This window comes from Ostrea edulis, chromosome 7 (genome assembly GCF_947568905.1).
Source record: "Ostrea edulis chromosome 7, xbOstEdul1.1, whole genome shotgun sequence".
Lineage (NCBI taxonomy): Eukaryota > Metazoa > Mollusca > Bivalvia > Ostreida > Ostreidae > Ostrea > Ostrea edulis.
The window spans coordinates 25291340-25310084 of record NC_079170.1 but is presented as its reverse complement, the minus strand read 5'-3'; the positions used below and the strand labels follow the sequence as shown (position 1 = coordinate 25310084).

The 18745-nt window shown below is 39.7% G+C and overlaps 2 protein-coding genes across 2 annotated transcripts in view; both read left to right on the top strand.

The window, feature by feature from the left end:
* Window positions 1-18745, top strand: part of LOC125656545 (uncharacterized) — a 185434-nt gene that overhangs the window by 100109 nt on the left and 66580 nt on the right. The gene's annotated exons all lie outside the window — the stretch shown is intronic.
* LOC130047957 (ankyrin-2-like) lies at window positions 11585-14866 on the top strand. Its single transcript, XM_056143769.1, has one exon. It carries the CDS (start codon window positions 11598-11600, stop codon window positions 14553-14555), a length of 2958 nt encoding a protein of 985 aa, XP_055999744.1. The 5' UTR covers window positions 11585-11597; the 3' UTR covers window positions 14556-14866.

Sequence of the window (18745 nt, the reverse complement as noted above, 5' to 3'; positions counted from 1 at the left end):
CTGATTTTGCTGCTGCCGAGAAAGCGAACTGTCCTCAACGGTCGCTCCCCTCCTCGCCTCGGCAAATGATGTCTCTGATTTTGCTGCTGCCGAGAAAGCGAGCTGTCCTCGATGGCCGCTCCGCTCCTCCCTATGGCCCTAAAGAGGCCGCCAAAAAACCAACCAAATATGCTACCCTGCTTAGAATTTAATGCTCTTTACAACCAGAATATCAGCATTGCTCTATCTAGATCCGTATAGGCACCCCGACGCGAATGCGCCCCACCCCCCGCAGCCCAGGAAGCGAATTTCGGTATTTTCGGTAGATATGGCAAATTGGACGGTCATTTCTTCCTCGGAGAGTTAGATCATCGAATTTAATTTATTTTTCCCACATAGATACATTCTTTATGAATCTTTTGGTGCATAGAACATGTCTTTAACTACCGCGGTAGTCCCCGTAGAGCTAAAATATGGAGGGCTACCCCTTCTGCTCTGTTTAGAGTCTCTATAGAGACGCACTCTCTCTGGCCCCATAAGGGCTGTAAAAAACAACCCAATATGCTACCCTGCTTAGAATTTAATGCTCTTTCTAATAAAAATATCAGCAGTGCTTTATCTAGCTCCGTATAGGCACCCCGGAGCGAATGCGGGACCCCCGCGGACCTGGAAAGCATTTTCCGTATTTTCGGTAGATGCGGCAAATTGGACGGTGATTTCTTCCTCGGAGGGTTAATTAATCGACTTTAATTTATTTTTCCCAAATACATACATTCTTTTAGAGTATTTTGAGGGGTAGAACATGTCTATACTTACTAGGGTAGTCCCCGTAGAGCTAAAATACCGAGGGCTACCCCATTCATATGGAAATCCGTTTTAGAGTCTTTATAGAGTCACTCTCTCTGTGGCCCTGAAGGGGCTGAAAAACACAATCGAACATGGTACCCTGCTTAGAATTTAATGTTCTTTCTAACAAAAATATCGGCATGGCTCTATCTAGCTCCGTATAGGCACCTCGAGGCGAATGCGGGACCCCCTGCAGCCCAGAACGCAAATTTCGCTATTTTCAGTAAATGCGGCAAATTGGACGGCTCTTTCTTCCTCGTAGAGTTAATTAATCGACTTTACTTTATTTTTCCCAAATAGATACATTCTTTTAGAGTATTTTGATGGGTAGAACATGTCTATACATACCTATGTAGTCGCCGTAGAGCTAAAATACCGAGGGCTACCCCTTTCATATAGAAATCCGCTTTAGAGTCTTTATAGAGCCGCTCTCTCTGTGGCCCTGAAGGGGATGAAAAACACAATCGAACATGGTACCCTGCTTAGAATTTAATGCTCTTTCTAAACTAAATATCAGCGTGGCTCTATCTAGCTCCGTATAGGCACCTTCAGGCGAATGCAGGACCCCCTGCGGCCCAGGACGCGAATTTCGCTCTTTTCAGTAGATGCGGCAAATTGGACGGCTTTTTCTTCCTCGTAGAGTTAATTAATCGACTTTAATTTATTTTTCCCAAATAGATACATTCTTAATAATTCTTTTGGTGGGTAGAACATGTCTATACCTACCTATGTAGTCCCCGTGGAGCTAAAATACCGAGGCCTACCCCTTTTATATGGAAATCCGCCTTGGAGTCTTCATAGAGCCGCCCTTTCTATGGCCCTAAAGGGGCTTGAAAAAAAAACAATCGAACATGGTACCCTGCTTAGAATTTCATGCTCTTTCTAACAAAAATATCAGCAGTGCTCTATCTAGCTCCGTATAGGCACCCCGGCGCGAATGCGGGACCCCCGCGGACCTGGAAAGCATTTTCCGTATTTTCAGTAGATGCGGCAAATTGGACGGCCATTTCTTCGTCGGAGGATTATTTGATCGACTTTTATTTATTTTACCCAAATAGATACAATCTTTAGAAATCTTTTGGTAGGTAGAACATGTCCCTATCTACCCGAGTGGTCCGCGTAGAGCTAAAATACAGAGGCCTACCCCTTTCATATGGAAATCCCCCTTGGAGTCTTTATAGAGCCGTCCTCTCTGTGGCCCTAAAGGGGCTGAAAAAGACAATCGAACATAGTACCCTGCTTAGAATTTAATGCTCTTTCTAACAAAAATATCGACGTGGCTCTATCTAGCTCCGTATAGGCACCTCGAGGCGAATGCGGGCCCCCCGCGGACCTGGAAAGCATTTTCCGTATTTTCAGTAGATGCGGCAAATTGGACGGTGATTTTTGCCTCGGAGGGTTAATCAATCGACTTTTATTTATTTTTCCCAAATAGATACATTATTTTAGAGTATTTTGAGGGGTAGAACATGTCTATACTTACTAGGGTAGTCCCCGTAGAGCTAAAATACCGAGGACTACCCCTTTCATATAGAAATCCGCTTTAGAGTCTATATAGAGCCGCCCTTTCTATGGCCCTAAAGGGGCTTGAAAAAAACAATCGAACATGGTACCCTTCTTAGAATTTCATGCTCTTTCTAACAAAAATATCAGCAGTGCTCTATCTAGCTCCGTATAGGCACCCCGGCGCGAATGCGGGACCCCCGCGGACCTGGAAAGCATTTTCCGTATTTTCAGTAGATGCGGCAAATTGGACGGCCATTTCTTCGTCGGAGGGTTATTTGATCGACTTTTATTTATTTTACCCAAATAGATACAATCTTTAGAAATCTTTTGGTAGGTAGAACATGTCCCTATCTACCCGAGTAGTCCGCGTAGAGCTAAAATACAGAGGCCTACCCCTTTCATGTGGAAATCCCCCTTGGAGTCTTTATAGAGCCGTCCTCTCTGTGGCCCTAAAGGGGCTGAAAAAGACAATCGAACATAGTACCCTGCTTAGAATTTAATGCTCTTTCTAACAAAAATATCGACGTGGCTCTATCTAGCTCCGTATAGGCACCCCGGCGCGAATGCAGGACCCCTGCGGCCCACAACGCGAATTTCGCTATTTTCAGCAAATGCGGCAAATTGGACGGCTTTTTCTTCCTCGTAGAGTTAATTAATCGACTTCAATTTCTTTTTCCCAAATAGATACATTCTTTATGATTCTTTTGGTGGGTATAACATGACCGTACCTACCTATGTAGTCCCCGTAGAGCTAAAATACAGAGGCCTACCCCTTTCATATGGAAATCCCCCTTGGAGTCTTTATAGAGCCGTCCTCTCTGTGGCCCTGAAGGGGCTGAAAAAGACAATCGAACATGGTACCCTGCTTAGAATTTAATGTTCTTTCTAACAAAAATATCGACGTGGCTCTATCTAGCTCCGTATAGGCACCTCGAGGCGAATGCAGGACCCCTGCGGCCCACAACGCGAATTTCGCTATTTTCAGCAAATGCGGCAAATTGGACGGCTTTTTCTTCCTCGTAGAGTTAATTAATCGACTTCAATTTCTTTTTCTCAAATAGATACATTCTTTATGATTCTTTTGGTGGGTATAACATGACCGTACCTACCTATGTAGTCCCCGTAGAGCTAAAATACAGAGGCCTACCCCTTTCATATGGAAATCCCCCTTGGAGTCTTTATAGAGCCGTCCTCTCTGTGGCCCTGAAGGGGCTGAAAAAGACAATCGAACATGGTACCCTGCTTAGAATTTAATGTTCTTTCTAACAAAAATATCGGCGTGGCTCTATCTAGCTCTGTATAGGCACCTCGAGGCGAATGCGGGCCCCCCGCGGACCTGGAAAGCATTTTCCGTATTTTCAGTAGATGCGGCAAATTGGACGGTAATTTCTGCCTCGGAGGGTTAATCAATCGACTTTTATTTATTTTTCCCACATAGATACATTATTTTAGAGTAGTTTGAGGGGTAGTACATGTCTATACTTACTAGGGTAGTCCCCGTAGAGCTAAAATACCGAGGGCTACCCCTTTCATATAGAAATCCGCTTTAGAGTCTATATAGAGCCGCCCTTTCTATGGCCCTAAAGGGGCTTGAAAAAAACAATCGAACATGGTACCCTGCTTAGAATTTCATGCTCTTTCTAACAAAAATATCAGCAGTGCTCTATTTAGCTCCGTATAGGCACCCCGGAGCGAATGCGGGACCCCCTGCGGACCTGGAAAGCATTTTCCGTATTTTCGGTAGATGCGGCAAATTGGACGGTGATTTCTGCCTCGGAGGGTTAATTAATCGACTTTAATTTAGTTTTCCCAAATAGATACATTCTTTTAGAGTATTTTGAGGGGTAGAACATGTCTATACTTACTAGGATAGTCCCCGTACAGCTAAAATACCGAGGGCTACCCCTTTGATATAGAAATCCGCTTTAGAGTCTATATAGAGCCGTCCTTTCTATGGCCCTAAAGGGGCTTCAAAAAAGCAATCGAACATGGTACCCTGCTTAGAATTTCATGCTCTTTCTAACAAAAATATCAGCAGTGCTCTATCTAGCTCCGTATAGGCACCTCGGAGCGAATGCGGGACCCCCTGCGGACCTGGAAAGCATTTTCTGTATTTTCGGTAGATGCGGCAAATTGGACGGTGATTTCTGCCTCGGAGGGTTAATTAATCGACTTTAATTTAGTTTTCCCAAATAGATACATTCTTTTAGAGTATTTTGAGGGGTAGAACATGTCTATACTTACTAGGATAGTCCCCGTAGAGCTAAAATACCGAGGGCTACCCCTTTCATATAGAAATCCGCTTTAGAGTCTATATAGAGCCGTCCTTTCTATGGCCCTAAAGGGGCTTCAAAAAAGCAATCGAACATGGTACCCTGCTTAGAATTTCATGCTCTTTCTAACAAAAATATCAGCAGTGCTCTATCTAGCTCCGTATAGGCACCCCGGAGCGAATGCGGGACCCCCTGCGGACCTGGAAAGCATTTTCCGTATTTTCGGTAGATGCGGCAAATTGGACGGTGATTTCTACCTCGGAGGGTTAATTAATCGACTTTAATTTATTTTTCCCACATAGATACATTCCTTTAGAGTATTTTGAGGGGTAGAACATGTCTATACTTACTAGGGTAGTCCCCGTAGAGCTAAAATACCGAGGGCTACCCCTTTCATATAGAAATCCGCTTTAGAGTCTATATAGAGCCGCCCTTTCTATGGCCCTAAAGGGGCTTGAAAAAAAAACAATCGAACATGGTACCCTGCTTAGAATTTCATGCTCTTTCTAACAAAAATATCAGCAGTGCTCTATCTAGCTCCGTATAGGCACCCCGGAGCGAATGCGAGACCCCCTGCGGACCTGGAAAGCATTTTCCGTATTTTCGGTAGATGCGGCAAATTGGACGGTGATTTCTGCCTCGGAGGGTTAATTAATCGACTTTTATTTATTTTTCCCACATAGATACATTCCTTTAGAGTATTTTGAGGGGTAGAACATGTCTATACTTACTAGGGTAGTCCCCGTAGAGCTAAAATACCGAGGGCTACCCCTTTCATATAGAAATCCGCTTTAGAGTCTATATAGAGCCGCCCTTTCTATGGCCCTAAAGGGGCTTGAAAAAAACAATCGAACATGGTACCCTGCTTAGAATTTCATGCTCTTTCTAACAAAAATATCAGCAATGCTCTATCTAGCTCCGTATAGGCACCCCGGAGCGAATGCGGGACCCCCTGCGGACCTGGAAAGCATTTTCCGTATTTTCGGTAGATGCGGCAAATTGGACGGTGATTTCTGCCTCGGAGGGTTAATTAATCGACTTTAATTTAGTTTTCCCAAATAGATACATTCTTTTAAAGTATTTTGAGGGGTAGAACATGTCTATACTTACTAGGATAGTCCCCGTACAGCTAAAATACCGAGGGCTACCCCTTTCATATAGAAATCCGCTTTAGAGTCTATATAGAGCCGTCCTTTCTATGGCCCTAAAGGGGCTTCAAAAAAGCAATCGAACATGGTACCCTGCTTAGAATTTCATGCTCTTTCTAACAAAAATATCAGCAGTGCTCTATCTAGCTCCGTATAGGCACCCCGGAGCGAATGCGGGACCCCCTGCGGACCTGGAAAGCATTTTCCGTATTTTCGGTAGATGCGGCAAATTGGACGGTGATTTCTGCCTCGGAGGGTTAATTAATCGACTTTTATTTATTTTTCCCACATAGATACATTCCTTTAGAGTATTTTGAGGGGTAGAACATGTCTATACTTACTAGGGTAGTCCCCGTAGAGCTAAAATACCGAGGGCTACCCCTTTCGTATAGAAATCCGCTTTAGAGTCTATATAGAGCCGTCCTTTCTATGGCCCTAAAGGGGCTTGAAAAAAACAATCGAACATGGTACCCTGCTTAGAATTTAATGTTCTTTCTAACAAAAATATCGGCGTTGCTCTATCTAGCTCCGTATAGGCACCTCGAGGCGAATGCAGGACCCCTGCGGCCCACAACGCGAATTTCGCTATTTTCAGCAAATGCGGCAAATTGGACGGCTTTTTCTTCCTCGTAGAGTTAATTAATCGACTTTACTTTCTTTTTCCCAAATAGATACATTCTTTATGATTCTTTTGGTGGGTATAACATGTCCGTACCTACCTATGTAGTCCCCGTAGAGCTAAAATACCGAGGGCTACCCCTTTCATATAGAAATCCGCTTTAGAGCCTATATAGAGCCGTCCTTTCTATGGCCCTAAAGGGGCTTGAAAAAAACAATCGAACATGGTACCCTGCTTAGAATTTCATGCTCTTTCTAACAAAAATATCAGCAGTGCTCTATCTAGCTCCGTATAGGCACCCCGGAGCGAATGCGGGACCCCCTGCGGACCTGGAAAGCATTTTTCGTATTTTCGGTAGATGCGGCAAATTGGACGGTGATTTCTGCCTCGGAGGGTTAATTAATCGACTTTTATTTATTTTTCCCACATAGATACATTCCTTTAGAGTATTTTGAGGGGTAGAACATGTCTATACTTACTAGGGTAGTCCCCGTAGAGCTAAAATACCGAGGACTACCCCTTTCATATAGAAATCCGCTTTAGAGTCTATATAGAGCCGCCCTTTCTATGGCCCTAAAGGGGCTTGAAAAAAACAATCGAACATGGTACCCTGCTTAGAATTTCATGCTCTTTCTAACAAAAATATCAGCAGTGCTCTATCTAGCTCCGTATAGGCACCCCGGAGCGAATGCGGGACCCCCTGCGGACCTGGAAAGCATTTTCCGTATTTTCGGTAGATGCGGCAAATTGGACGGTGATTTCTGCCTCGGAGGGTTAATTAATCGACTTTAATTTAGTTTTCCCAAATAGATACATTCTTTTAGAGTATTTTGAGGGGTAGAACATGTCTCTACCTTCCTGGGTAATCTCCCTAGAGCTAAAATACCGGGGTACCCATAAACATTTTTTCATTGAATTTTTGATGTATTCGCTATTTTGAACGGCAGTTAAACTTTTATTTCTTATAAGTAGTCTTTGAAATTCTCCTAATCTGTTCACATGTTTCCTGTCTCTTGATTAATATCAAAACATTATTAGTAATTACATTAATGAACCTTTTAACTCGTGTCAAAAATGCGAAAAAAATCCTTTTGGTCAAAATCGCCGTTAATTTGTCCCCTTTTCCGGGCGTCTGCGATTTCTTAATTTTAATAGTAAAATAAAGTTTAGAACTGCTATTTAGTAGTAAATGGGGTGCTCTTTCCATTAGAAATTTCAAAATGACGATATCTTAATTGGTATGGGTACCAGAAGGGATTAAATATGGCACAGAGCCGGAATTCCGCGGCTATTCGTTTTTGCGATTTGTTCGCTGTAATGAATTTCAATTTGTGCCTCCATTTCTTAACCGATTTTCAAATTATTTTTTTTCCCACAAACATACATTATTGGGCTATAATTGCATGCTAATTTGTTTCCAATATGATATCAAACATCAGACAAAGAGTAGATTTATATAGGACACTTCCGTTAATTTTTCGAAAATTTCCATTTTCAATCCTTTATAAAATATTCATTTATCAATGGAATTATACAAACTTGGTGTCTAATTGTAGGTATTGACAAGGCCTTTCCATTGATATAATACTCAATAAAATCCAAGCATCCTAGCTCAAATTATAAGCGGTCAAAATAATTACCGGGAAAAAAAATTGGGGGTAGGTTACAAAAATCACCCGCCCTCGCCTTGAATTCAAAAATATTTTGGCCTGCAATTTTAATACAATGTTGCCTAATAAATTTGGCAACTTTTGATACTAAGTAGATCATTTTGGGGGCCTATTGAACGGAGATATAGGCGCGCGAAAAGGGACTTCTTTTCAAAAATTAAATTTCGCGCGGAAGCGCCGATATCACGGGCTCTGGGGATCGTATTTATGCATAGAAATAAACAAACTTGGTATCAAACGATAGGTATTGAATAGATCTACCTAATTATGAAAAAAGAAATATAAAATTTTACATGCAAAGATGATGAGGAAGCGTCAAAACCCGAAAATTTAAAAAAAAAAGGGGGGTAGGGTTTAAAAATGACCCAGCTTCTCCTTGAAATCAGAACTTTATCTCCTCCCAATTTTAACATAAAATGTCCAAAGGATGTACCTAAACAGGAAAATAGGTGCCATTGTTCTGTCGCATCCGATACCTGAGATACAGGCACTCAAAGTGACATCGATATGAAATTTTTCGGTTTTCGTACAAATTCGGACTTTGCGGTCTTATAACTTCCGTATTTATTAATCGATCTTTACAATCTTGCTGTTGTTGGATAGGTATTACAAATATCTATCCATTGATATGTAGTTTTTTATTGTAGTATACCAAATAAAATTTTTATAGGCGGTCAAAAGTGAATTTTTAAAAAAAAAAATAGGGGTGGGTGTAAAAACGACCCAGCGTCTCCTCGAAACCTTTAAAAAATGTTATGAAACTTATTTTCAATCTATAGTACACATAATTACCTACATTTTGACACCAAGTTGGTTAAAATATCACGCGGAATAAATTTTTTACGGCCGATTTAAGTTGGTAAGGTTTGTTAAAGAAAAGTTGAAAAATGGCCCCCCACCCCCAAAATCTTAAGAATTTCAAATTTATTTTTTTTTATCATAAACGTGTTCTAGAAGCTCAAACTTACCTGCTGGTCAAAAAATTAATGTGATCAAATATGTTTGAATCCTGCAGAACGCTTCCGCAGTAACAGACACCTGTCCCGCAGAAACGCATGCGACTTCTCCATACTTATATCATAGAATGGGCCGGCTTGTGCCAGTCCATATTAATTGAAGCAATTTTGTTATCTTCAATTACTTATAGTTATGTTCAATTATTCGAAGATGGGTCTGATTAATCAAAATAATAAGTTCAAATATTGCAAAACATCAAATATTTCTAAACTAAATATTCTTAAATATTTGCACTATCTTCAAAATTGAATAAAGGGTTACATTTGATTAAAGATAGGTCTATTTCAAAAGGTATTTTGACCCATTTCTAATAAAATTGAATCAACATTTTTATTGAATTCAACCTATCTATAATTCGTTAGGGATATGTTTGATAATTTGAAGAAAGGTCTTGATATCAAAGGATATATCAGTAAAACTTCAAAACTGTTTTACTAATATGAGGAGACCACATTTGTGTATTATCTAACTTAAAATTTCCACTTTCAAATAAAAAACAATCACACCCACCCCCATCCACCCCCCCACCCCCTGGAATTAATGCATGTACTTTCTATCTTTATCCAAGGCTTAATGTCTAGTCAGAGATTAAAACATTCAGTGCAAAGTAGCGGCTCCCTGAGCATTTAGTTGTCTACCGCAGTAAAATTGTACAATGTAACTTAAGAGTTTGAGAAAAGCACAAACATTCCTTATTGGTTTTATTCTATACATCAAAACGGGTGGTGGATCAAAGGGAGTGTGGATCCCAATGTTATGTGTCTGTTGTCTTACACGACTCAGGAGTAATTGACTTGGATGTCATATATTATTCTATACATCAAAACAGGTGGTGGATCAACGGGAGTGTGGGTCCCAATGTTATGTGTCTGTGATTAATTAATTGAATATTGTTTAATGTCCCTCTCGAGAATATTTCACTCATATGGAGACGTCACCACTGCCAGTGAAGGGCTGTAAAATTTCGGCCTATACTCGACGCTTATGGGCTTTGAACAGGGAGGGATCTTTATCGTGCCACACCTGCTGTGACACGGGACCTCGGTTTTTGCAGTCTCATCCGAAGGATCGCCCCATTTAGTCGCCTTCTACGACAAGCAAGGGGTACTGCGGACCTATTCTAACCCGCATCCCCACGGGATTTATGTGTCTGTGATAATGCACAGCTCAGGAGTCATTCACTAGGACGTCATATATTTTTATGTCTTACATTGCATGGTGATTTGGGAGAAAAACCTCGTTCTTTCCTTTTTAAATTTGAAACGTATCGCATAAACAAAGTGTGTTATTTTCTAGCTTTTACTAGTTTTTACATTCAAATAAATTTTGAGAATTTAGAGTTTTCTTTAAAGCTCTAAATTATTGTGATAAGTCATTAGTAAAATGCTTCCTTATGATGGATAGAAAAAGTAGATCTCAGAAACAAGGTTTTCTGTCTAAGACTCGTCCTATACAGTAAATCTTGTTCCCTCGGTGGAACCTATCCTACACCCGTACTAATGGAGGTGGCTGTTGTATTACAGTCCTTTCATAAATTGTCTAGTTGTATCAATTTTTCGAGTCTTTCAATTTCATAATACAACTAATCTAACACCGAGTAACAAACTCTATATTCAGTTTTCTGTAAATCTTAGGAAATGGAGGAGATACACAGCCTGATCACAAACAGGACAACGATAATGGAGATGATAGGCCTAATGTATTACACGAAGCCTGTAAGAATGCGGAGCTAGAAACGTGTGAACATCTTATCCAAACACACCCAGACCTTCTACACAGTGTAGATAATTATGGATGGAATGCTGCTCTACACGCCGCTAGAGGAGGAAACGTTAAAATTCTACAACTACTGTCAGATAATGAAGTAGACGTCAAACATAAAGACAATAACGGTTGGAACATTCTTCACGCGGCATGTAGGCACGGTGAATTAGAAATGAGTCGTTATATCATCCAAACATACCCCGACCTTCTACACAGTGTAGATAATTATGGATGGAATGCTGCTCTACACGCCGCTAGAGGAGGAAACGTTAAAATTCTACAACTACTGTCAGATAATGAAGTAGACGTCAAACATAAAGACAATAACGGTTGGAACATTCTTCACGCGGCATGTAGGCACGGTGAATTAGAAATGAGTCGTTATATCATCCAAACATACCCTGACCTTCTACACAGTGTCAGTAATACTGGATGGAATGCTGCTCTACACGCCGCTAGAGGAGGAAATGTTAAAATTCTACAACTACTGGCAGATAATGAAGTAGACGTCAAACATAAAAACAATGACAGCTGGAACATTCTTCACGTAGCATGTGTCCACGCTAACTTAGAAATGAGTCGTTATATCATCCAAACATACCCTGACCTTCTACACAGTGTCAGTAATACTGGATGGAATGCTGCTCTACACGTCGCTAGAGGAGGAAACGTTAAAATTCTACAACTACTGGCAGATAATGAAGTAGACGTCAGACATAAAAGCAATTACGGCTGGAACATTCTTCACGTGGCATGTGTCTACGTTAACTTAGAAATGAGTCGTTATATCATCCAAACACACCCTCACCTTCTACACAGTTTAGATAATACTGGATGGAATGCTGCTCTACACGCCGTTAGAGGAGGAAACGTTAAAATTCTACAACTACTGGCAGATAATGAAGTAGACGTCAGACATAAAGCCAATAACGGCTGGAACATTCTTCACGTGGCATGTATTATCTACGCTAACTTAGAAATGAGTCGTTATATCATCCAAACATACCCCGACCTTCTACACAGTGTAGATAATGATGGATGGAATGCTGCTCTACAATCTGCTAGAGGAGGGAACGTTAAACTTCTACAACTACTGGCAGATAATGAAGTAGACGTCAAACATAAAACCAATAACGGCTGGAGCATTCTTCACGCGGCATGTGTCCACGCTAACTTAGAAATGAGTCGTTATATCATCCAAACATACCCTGACCTTCTACACAGTGTAGATAATGATGGATGGAATGCTGCTCTACACGCCGCTAAAGGGGGGAACATTAAAATTCTACAACTACTGGCAGATAATGAAGTAGACGTCAAACATAAAAACAATAAAGGGAAGAACATTCTTCACATGGCATGTGTCAAGGCTAACTTAGAAATGAGTCGTTATATCATCCAAACATACCCTGCCCTTCTACACAGTGTAGATAATGATGGATGGAATGCTGCTCTACACGCCGCTATAGGAGGAAACGTTAAAATTCTACAACTACTGGCAGATAATGAAGTAGACGTCAAACATAAAGCCAATAACGGCTGGAACATTCTTCACGCGGCATGTAGGAACGGTGAATTAGAAATGAGTCGTTATATCATCCAAACACACCCTGACCTTCTACACAGTGTAGATAATGATGGATGGAATGCTGCTCTACACGCCTCTAGAGGAGGAAACGTTAAAATTCTACAACTACTGGCAGATAATGAAGTAGACGTCAAACATAAAAACAATGACGGCTGGAACATTCTTCACGTGGCATGTGTCAACGCTAACTTAGAAATGAGTCGTTATATCATCCAAACATACCCCGACCTTCTACACAGTGTAGATAATGATGGATGGAATGCTGCTCTACATGCTGCTAGAGGAGGAAACGTTAAAATTCTACAACTACTGGCAGATAATGAAGTAGACGTCAAACATAAAGACAATAACGGTTGGAACATTCTTCACGCGGCATGTAGGAACGGTGAATTAGAAATGAGTCGTTATATCATCCAAACATACCCTGACCTTCTACACAGTGTAGATAATGATGGATGGAATGCTGCTCTATTCGCCGCTGGAGGAGGAAACGTTAACATTCTACAACTACTGGCAGATAATGAAGTAGACGTCAAACATAAAGACAATAACGGCTGGAACATTCTTCACGCGGCATGTAGGAACGGTGAATTAGAAATGAGTCGTTATATCATCCAAACATACCCTGACCTTCTACACAGTGTAGATAATGATGGATGGAATGCTGCTCTATTCGCCGCTGGAGGAGGAAACGTTAACATTCTACAACTACTGGCAGATAATGAAGTAGACGTCAAACATCAAGCCAATAACGGCTGGAACATTCTTCACGCGGCATGTAGGAACGGTGAATTAGAAATGAGTCGTTATATCATCCAAACATACCCTGACCTTCTACACAGTGTAGATAATGATGGATGGAATGCTGCTCTATACGCCGCTATAGGAGGAAACGTTAAAATTCTACAACTACTGGCAGATAATGAAGTAGACGTCAAACATAAAAACAATAAAGGGAAGAACATTCTTCACATGGCATGTGTCAAGGCTAACTTAGAAATGAGTCGTTATATCATCCAAACATACCCTGCCCTTCTACACAGTGTAGATAATGATGGATGGAATGCTGCTCTACACGCCGCTATAGGAGGAAACGTTAAAATTCTACAACTACTGGCAGATAATGAAGTAGACGTCAAACATAAAGCCAATAACGGCTGGAACATTCTTCACGCGGCATGTAGGAACGGTGAATTAGAAATGAGTCGTTATATCATCCAAACACACCCTGACCTTCTACACAGTGTAGATAATGATGGATGGAATGCTGCTCTACACGCCTCTAGAGGAGGAAACGTTAAAATTCTACAACTACTGGCAGATAATGAAGTAGACGTCAAACATAAAAACAATGACGGCTGGAACATTCTTCACGTGGCATGTGTCAACGCTAACTTAGAAATGAGTCGTTATATCATCCAAACATACCCCGACCTTCTACACAGTGTAGATAATGATGGATGGAATGCTGCTCTACATGCTGCTAGAGGAGGAAACGTTAAAATTCTACAACTACTGGCAGATAATGAAGTAGACGTCAAACATAAAGACAATAACGGTTGGAACATTCTTCACGCGGCATGTAGGAACGGTGAATTAGAAATGAGTCGTTATATCATCCAAACATACCCTGACCTTCTACACAGTGTAGATAATGATGGATGGAATGCTGCTCTACACGCCGCTATAGGAGGAAACGTTAACATTCTACAACTACTGGCAGATAATGAAGTAGACGTCAAACATAAAGACAATAACGGCTGGAACATTCTTCACGCGGCATGTAGGAACGGTGAATTAGAAATGAGTCGTTATATCATCCAAACATACCCTGCCCTTCTACACAGTGTAGATAATGATGGATGGAATGCTGCTCTATTCGCCGCTGGAGGAGGAAACGTTAACATTCTACAACTACTGGCAGATAATGAAGTAGACGTCAAACATCAAGCCAATAACGGCTGGAACATTCTTCACGCGGCATGTAGGAACGGTGAATTAGAAATGAGTCGTTATATCATCCAAACATATCCTGCCCTTCTACACAGTGTAGATAATGATGGATGGAATGCTGCATTCTACGCCGCTAGAAGAGGACACGTTAAGATTCGACAATTACTGACCGAGCATGGAGTGAAAACTTAAAGAAAGCTAGAATGACTTGTTTTCTGTTTTATTTGGATTTAGAGTGCATACTGCGTAAAACCCCTGTTTGTAGAAAAGTAATAACTATTCAATAATGAGGTTAACCTCTCTTTTATAGAGGAACGTAAACGTTTGCTTACAAGGTATAACGTATTATGGAAGTACACGAGAATTAGCGCTACACATCAAATTAATTCGCACCACGTGGCTTTTTCGATTTAATAAACATTTGGGTTCAGTTCTTTCGTTCAATTTCTTAATTATATGAAATTGCTTATAGTCGAATAAACATATCAGAGTGCTTCAATGTCGATGTGGTATTGTGTTTTTTCTTTAATTGAGAAAGTGGTAATTTGTTTCAATATTATGAATTATCATGAGAGAGAGAGAGAGAGAGAGAGAGAGAGAGAGAGAGAGAGAGAGAGAGAGATTGTTTTACTCCCATCGAGAGTTTTTCACTCATATTGAGACGTCACCAGCTGTATAGATGAAGCACCACAAATTTAGAAAGGGGGGGGGGAGAGATGTATCCTAGACTTGATCAAGCCTTGTTTGTTGCCTATTAAAATCATTTCGATTGTCTAAAGCTGGAATTTAAAATGAAATTCAATGTGTATGTTGTAGGAAACGGGACAGATAATTCTGTATGTGCTATTGGATGGAAGACTTTTACTTATTGTAATGCATGTTGCATACTAGTTCACATTTCATATATTTAGCATGCGGCACGTGTTGGTTAGAGTCAATGGAGCGAGCAAGTCTAGAAATTTTACTGAATTAAAGGGTTACACATATTCTGAATTTCCCAGTAAAACATCATACTAGTATTCTTTTATTTGTTTTTAATACCCCCTCCGTTCGTCTATTAAAAAAGTATACCAGTAATTTTCCAGTGCGAACTGATTTCTGAATTAAGCATAAACCACTTTTCTATGACTTCTGAAATTGGTGAAAAACATAAGCATTTACTAGAATTTTTGACAACGAACATTTTCGGGTATTTTCACAAGCAATGTTTGTGATTTTTATATATAAAATTGCCATCCGCCACTTATAAAGCAAGGAGTAATAATGGAAATGTAAGAATGAAAGGACTGAACAGATGAATCGAACCCATGTAGCGAACTGGACCCCTCCCCCTACTAAAACGAAAGCTATCGAAAGTCATGCATATCTTAAAGGGGCATGGACACGATTTGAGCTGAAAAAGTTTCAAATTTTATTTTTCCATTTTTATTATTTACAATGCTTAACTAAAGTATTTCTAATGGTCAACCAAAATTTGAATATCAGTTGTTGAGTTGTAAGTGAGATACAGCACTCACAATTCTTTGTTTTGTAAACAAGCTCGTGCTTTAATAGAATATAGCGTTTACATAACAAGGACTTGTATCTCCCATGTACCTTGACTACCGACATTCAAATTTGTCCTAATCATTAGTAATACCTTAGTTAAGCATTCTAAATATCAAAAAATCAAAAAATTAAATTAGAAAATGTTCAGCTCAAATCGTTTCCATGTCCATTTAAGTGTTCACCTTGTGCTTTGTGGATCAGTCCATTGGAGGCGGGAGGGGGGGGGGGTATATACGTATTGATTAACAAAATTAAGCATTGAACGTGTAATTTATATTGTATGTAATTTATATTGTATATAATTTGTATTGTATATACTTTTGTAAAAGAGCATTTAATTATGTATGTCATGAAGTGACGATTCTCCCCAAAATTTGACAACCCAATTGTTCGTGTGTGTAGGAGAGAGAGAGAGAGAGAGAGAGAGAGAGAGAGAGAGAGAGAGAGAGAGTATATTCTTTCCATTGATAGTATTTCACATTTCCATCTTCTATTATCACAGCCTCGTTACTTTTGGAGTACTTAGAGATTGCGTCAGCAACGTGCTGTAAGGTGTCACAATCTGATATAGAAAAACAGACATCGCCGCATAAAGGGTTTGAACAAATATGCACCATTATAAAAATTCTCTATTTTGCTAGATATAATCTTAAGTTTTCAATATTAATTCATTTTAACACAAAATCACCTCCTGTACGTCTTTTGGATCTGAGCAAAGCCAGCATCCACTTGACATTTTATATGCCCTGGCCCCGCCGTCATAAAACTTTGAGAATTCTCAAAAAAATTCTCAACTCAACTCTTGAGAATTACTCAGCTAAGAATATTCTCAAATCAGCCGTCATAAATCGATTTGAGAATATTCTTAGATGAGTATATTCTCAAGAGTTGAGTTGAGAATTGTGGATATATTGAATTGTAGATATTTTTAATTATATAGTTGCTCCCTTTAAAAGAATTATTGCTCTCTTCAAATGAATTAAAGATATCATTAATTCAATTGAAGAAAGCAATACTTGAATTAATGTGCGCATTAAATCAATTATTGCTCTCATTAAATGAATTAATGCGCGCATCAATTCAATTATTGCTCTCATCAATTGATGCAAAGTGAAGATAACGAACAGTGATCAATCTCATAACTCCTACAAGCAATACAAAATAGATAGTTGGGCAAACACGGACCCCTGGACACACCAGAGGTGGGATCAGGTGCCTAGGAGGAGTAAGCATCCCCTGTCGACCGGTCACACCCGCCGTGAGCCCCATATCCTGATCAGGTAAACGGAGTTATCCGCAGTCAAATCAGTGTACCAAGAACGGCTTAACAATCGGTATGAAACACGTCATACAGCATTTGACCCAATGCGAGGATGTAATGCGCGCATTATTAGGATTTAATTCGTCGAAGTTAAATCGGTTTATCTAAGGTAAATATCAATATTAATCATTAATCTGTATCACCGGGGTAATTTCCCGCTGCCAACAATTTTCTTTTTGGGTATTAGTGAGGTCATAAATTACGTCATGACCACCGTGCAAGATTCCCCAGCAGTTCGCACATGGAAATTCATCCGCCCAGCCCTCCCCGTAAACTGAAACTGTACATTTCTTAATTTGTTGTCGGTGTTTTGGCTTTGTTTTTTTTTTTTTTTTTTTTGTTTGTTTGTTTTTTTTCAGACAAGAACCTATTATTTCGAGCCATTCCTCCGTCACGGCTGCCATTTCCGTGTGGGCGGAGATTCAGCTTGCCAGTAGAGCTCACCTGGATTTTTCATTCATTTAATTGATATCACAAATATAAATAAAATATAAATTTTGGAGAAGGCTTATATAGGCTGCATGCCTGCTGCCTAATCCATTTATGTTTTATACATGATAAAATATTGTTTAAAAAAATATAAATAAACATTATCTTATATTTTCCCGGGTGTACATCTGGTCCCAGGGTTCACTTCGGGTTGTGGTTTTTATCCTTGCACTAGTTATGAGCAGCCGTGATCATTATACCGCTAATAAATCTAATAAGCTACAAGTCTGTCTATTTTCTTTTGTGCGTACCAGTTTGCTTGCCCATGTGTATACCATATTTTGTCTTTGATTCATGAAGTATTGCTTTCTTCAATTGAATTGTAGCGCGCATCAATTCAATTGTTGATATCATTAATTCATTTGAAGAGATCATTAATTCAATTAAAGCGTGCATCAATTCAGCTGACGAATTAATGCTATCATTGATCAATGGACGCAATAATTCAGAATTGAAGATATCATTAATTATTTGAAGAGATCTTCAATTGAATTGAGGCGCGCATCAAACAAATTGATGATATCTTCAATTATCTGAGTTTATGTTAATTTGGCGCTCCATACATATATGATCCCCAATAACATGTCGTTTGACCTTTATAATCAATGTTATAGAATCAAGATGTAAATGTTAATAAAATTCCACAAGTATCATATATATTACACACACACGGATATGTGCACAAGCAAGTTTGTAATTGTATGCACTTCAACTCATTTTAATGGGAAAATTATAATCGCTAAAAAGATTAATATTCCGTTATTCTATCAATCTATGCAGTATATTAATTTTTATGTCACCTGAGTAAACTCGGGTTACCTATTGCCATTGGTTGCCGCCCATCGTCGTCTGTCATCCATTAAAAATGAACATTTTTAACTTCTTATAGCTACTTATCTTCTTTTCACATTTGGTATGAATTAATCTTGGGACAAGGGTATGAAAGCCAGATTGGCTTGGTTTAAAGCCAGATTGTCTTGGTTTTGAAAAGTGAAATGAAATCTAATTCCATCTTCACAAGTCA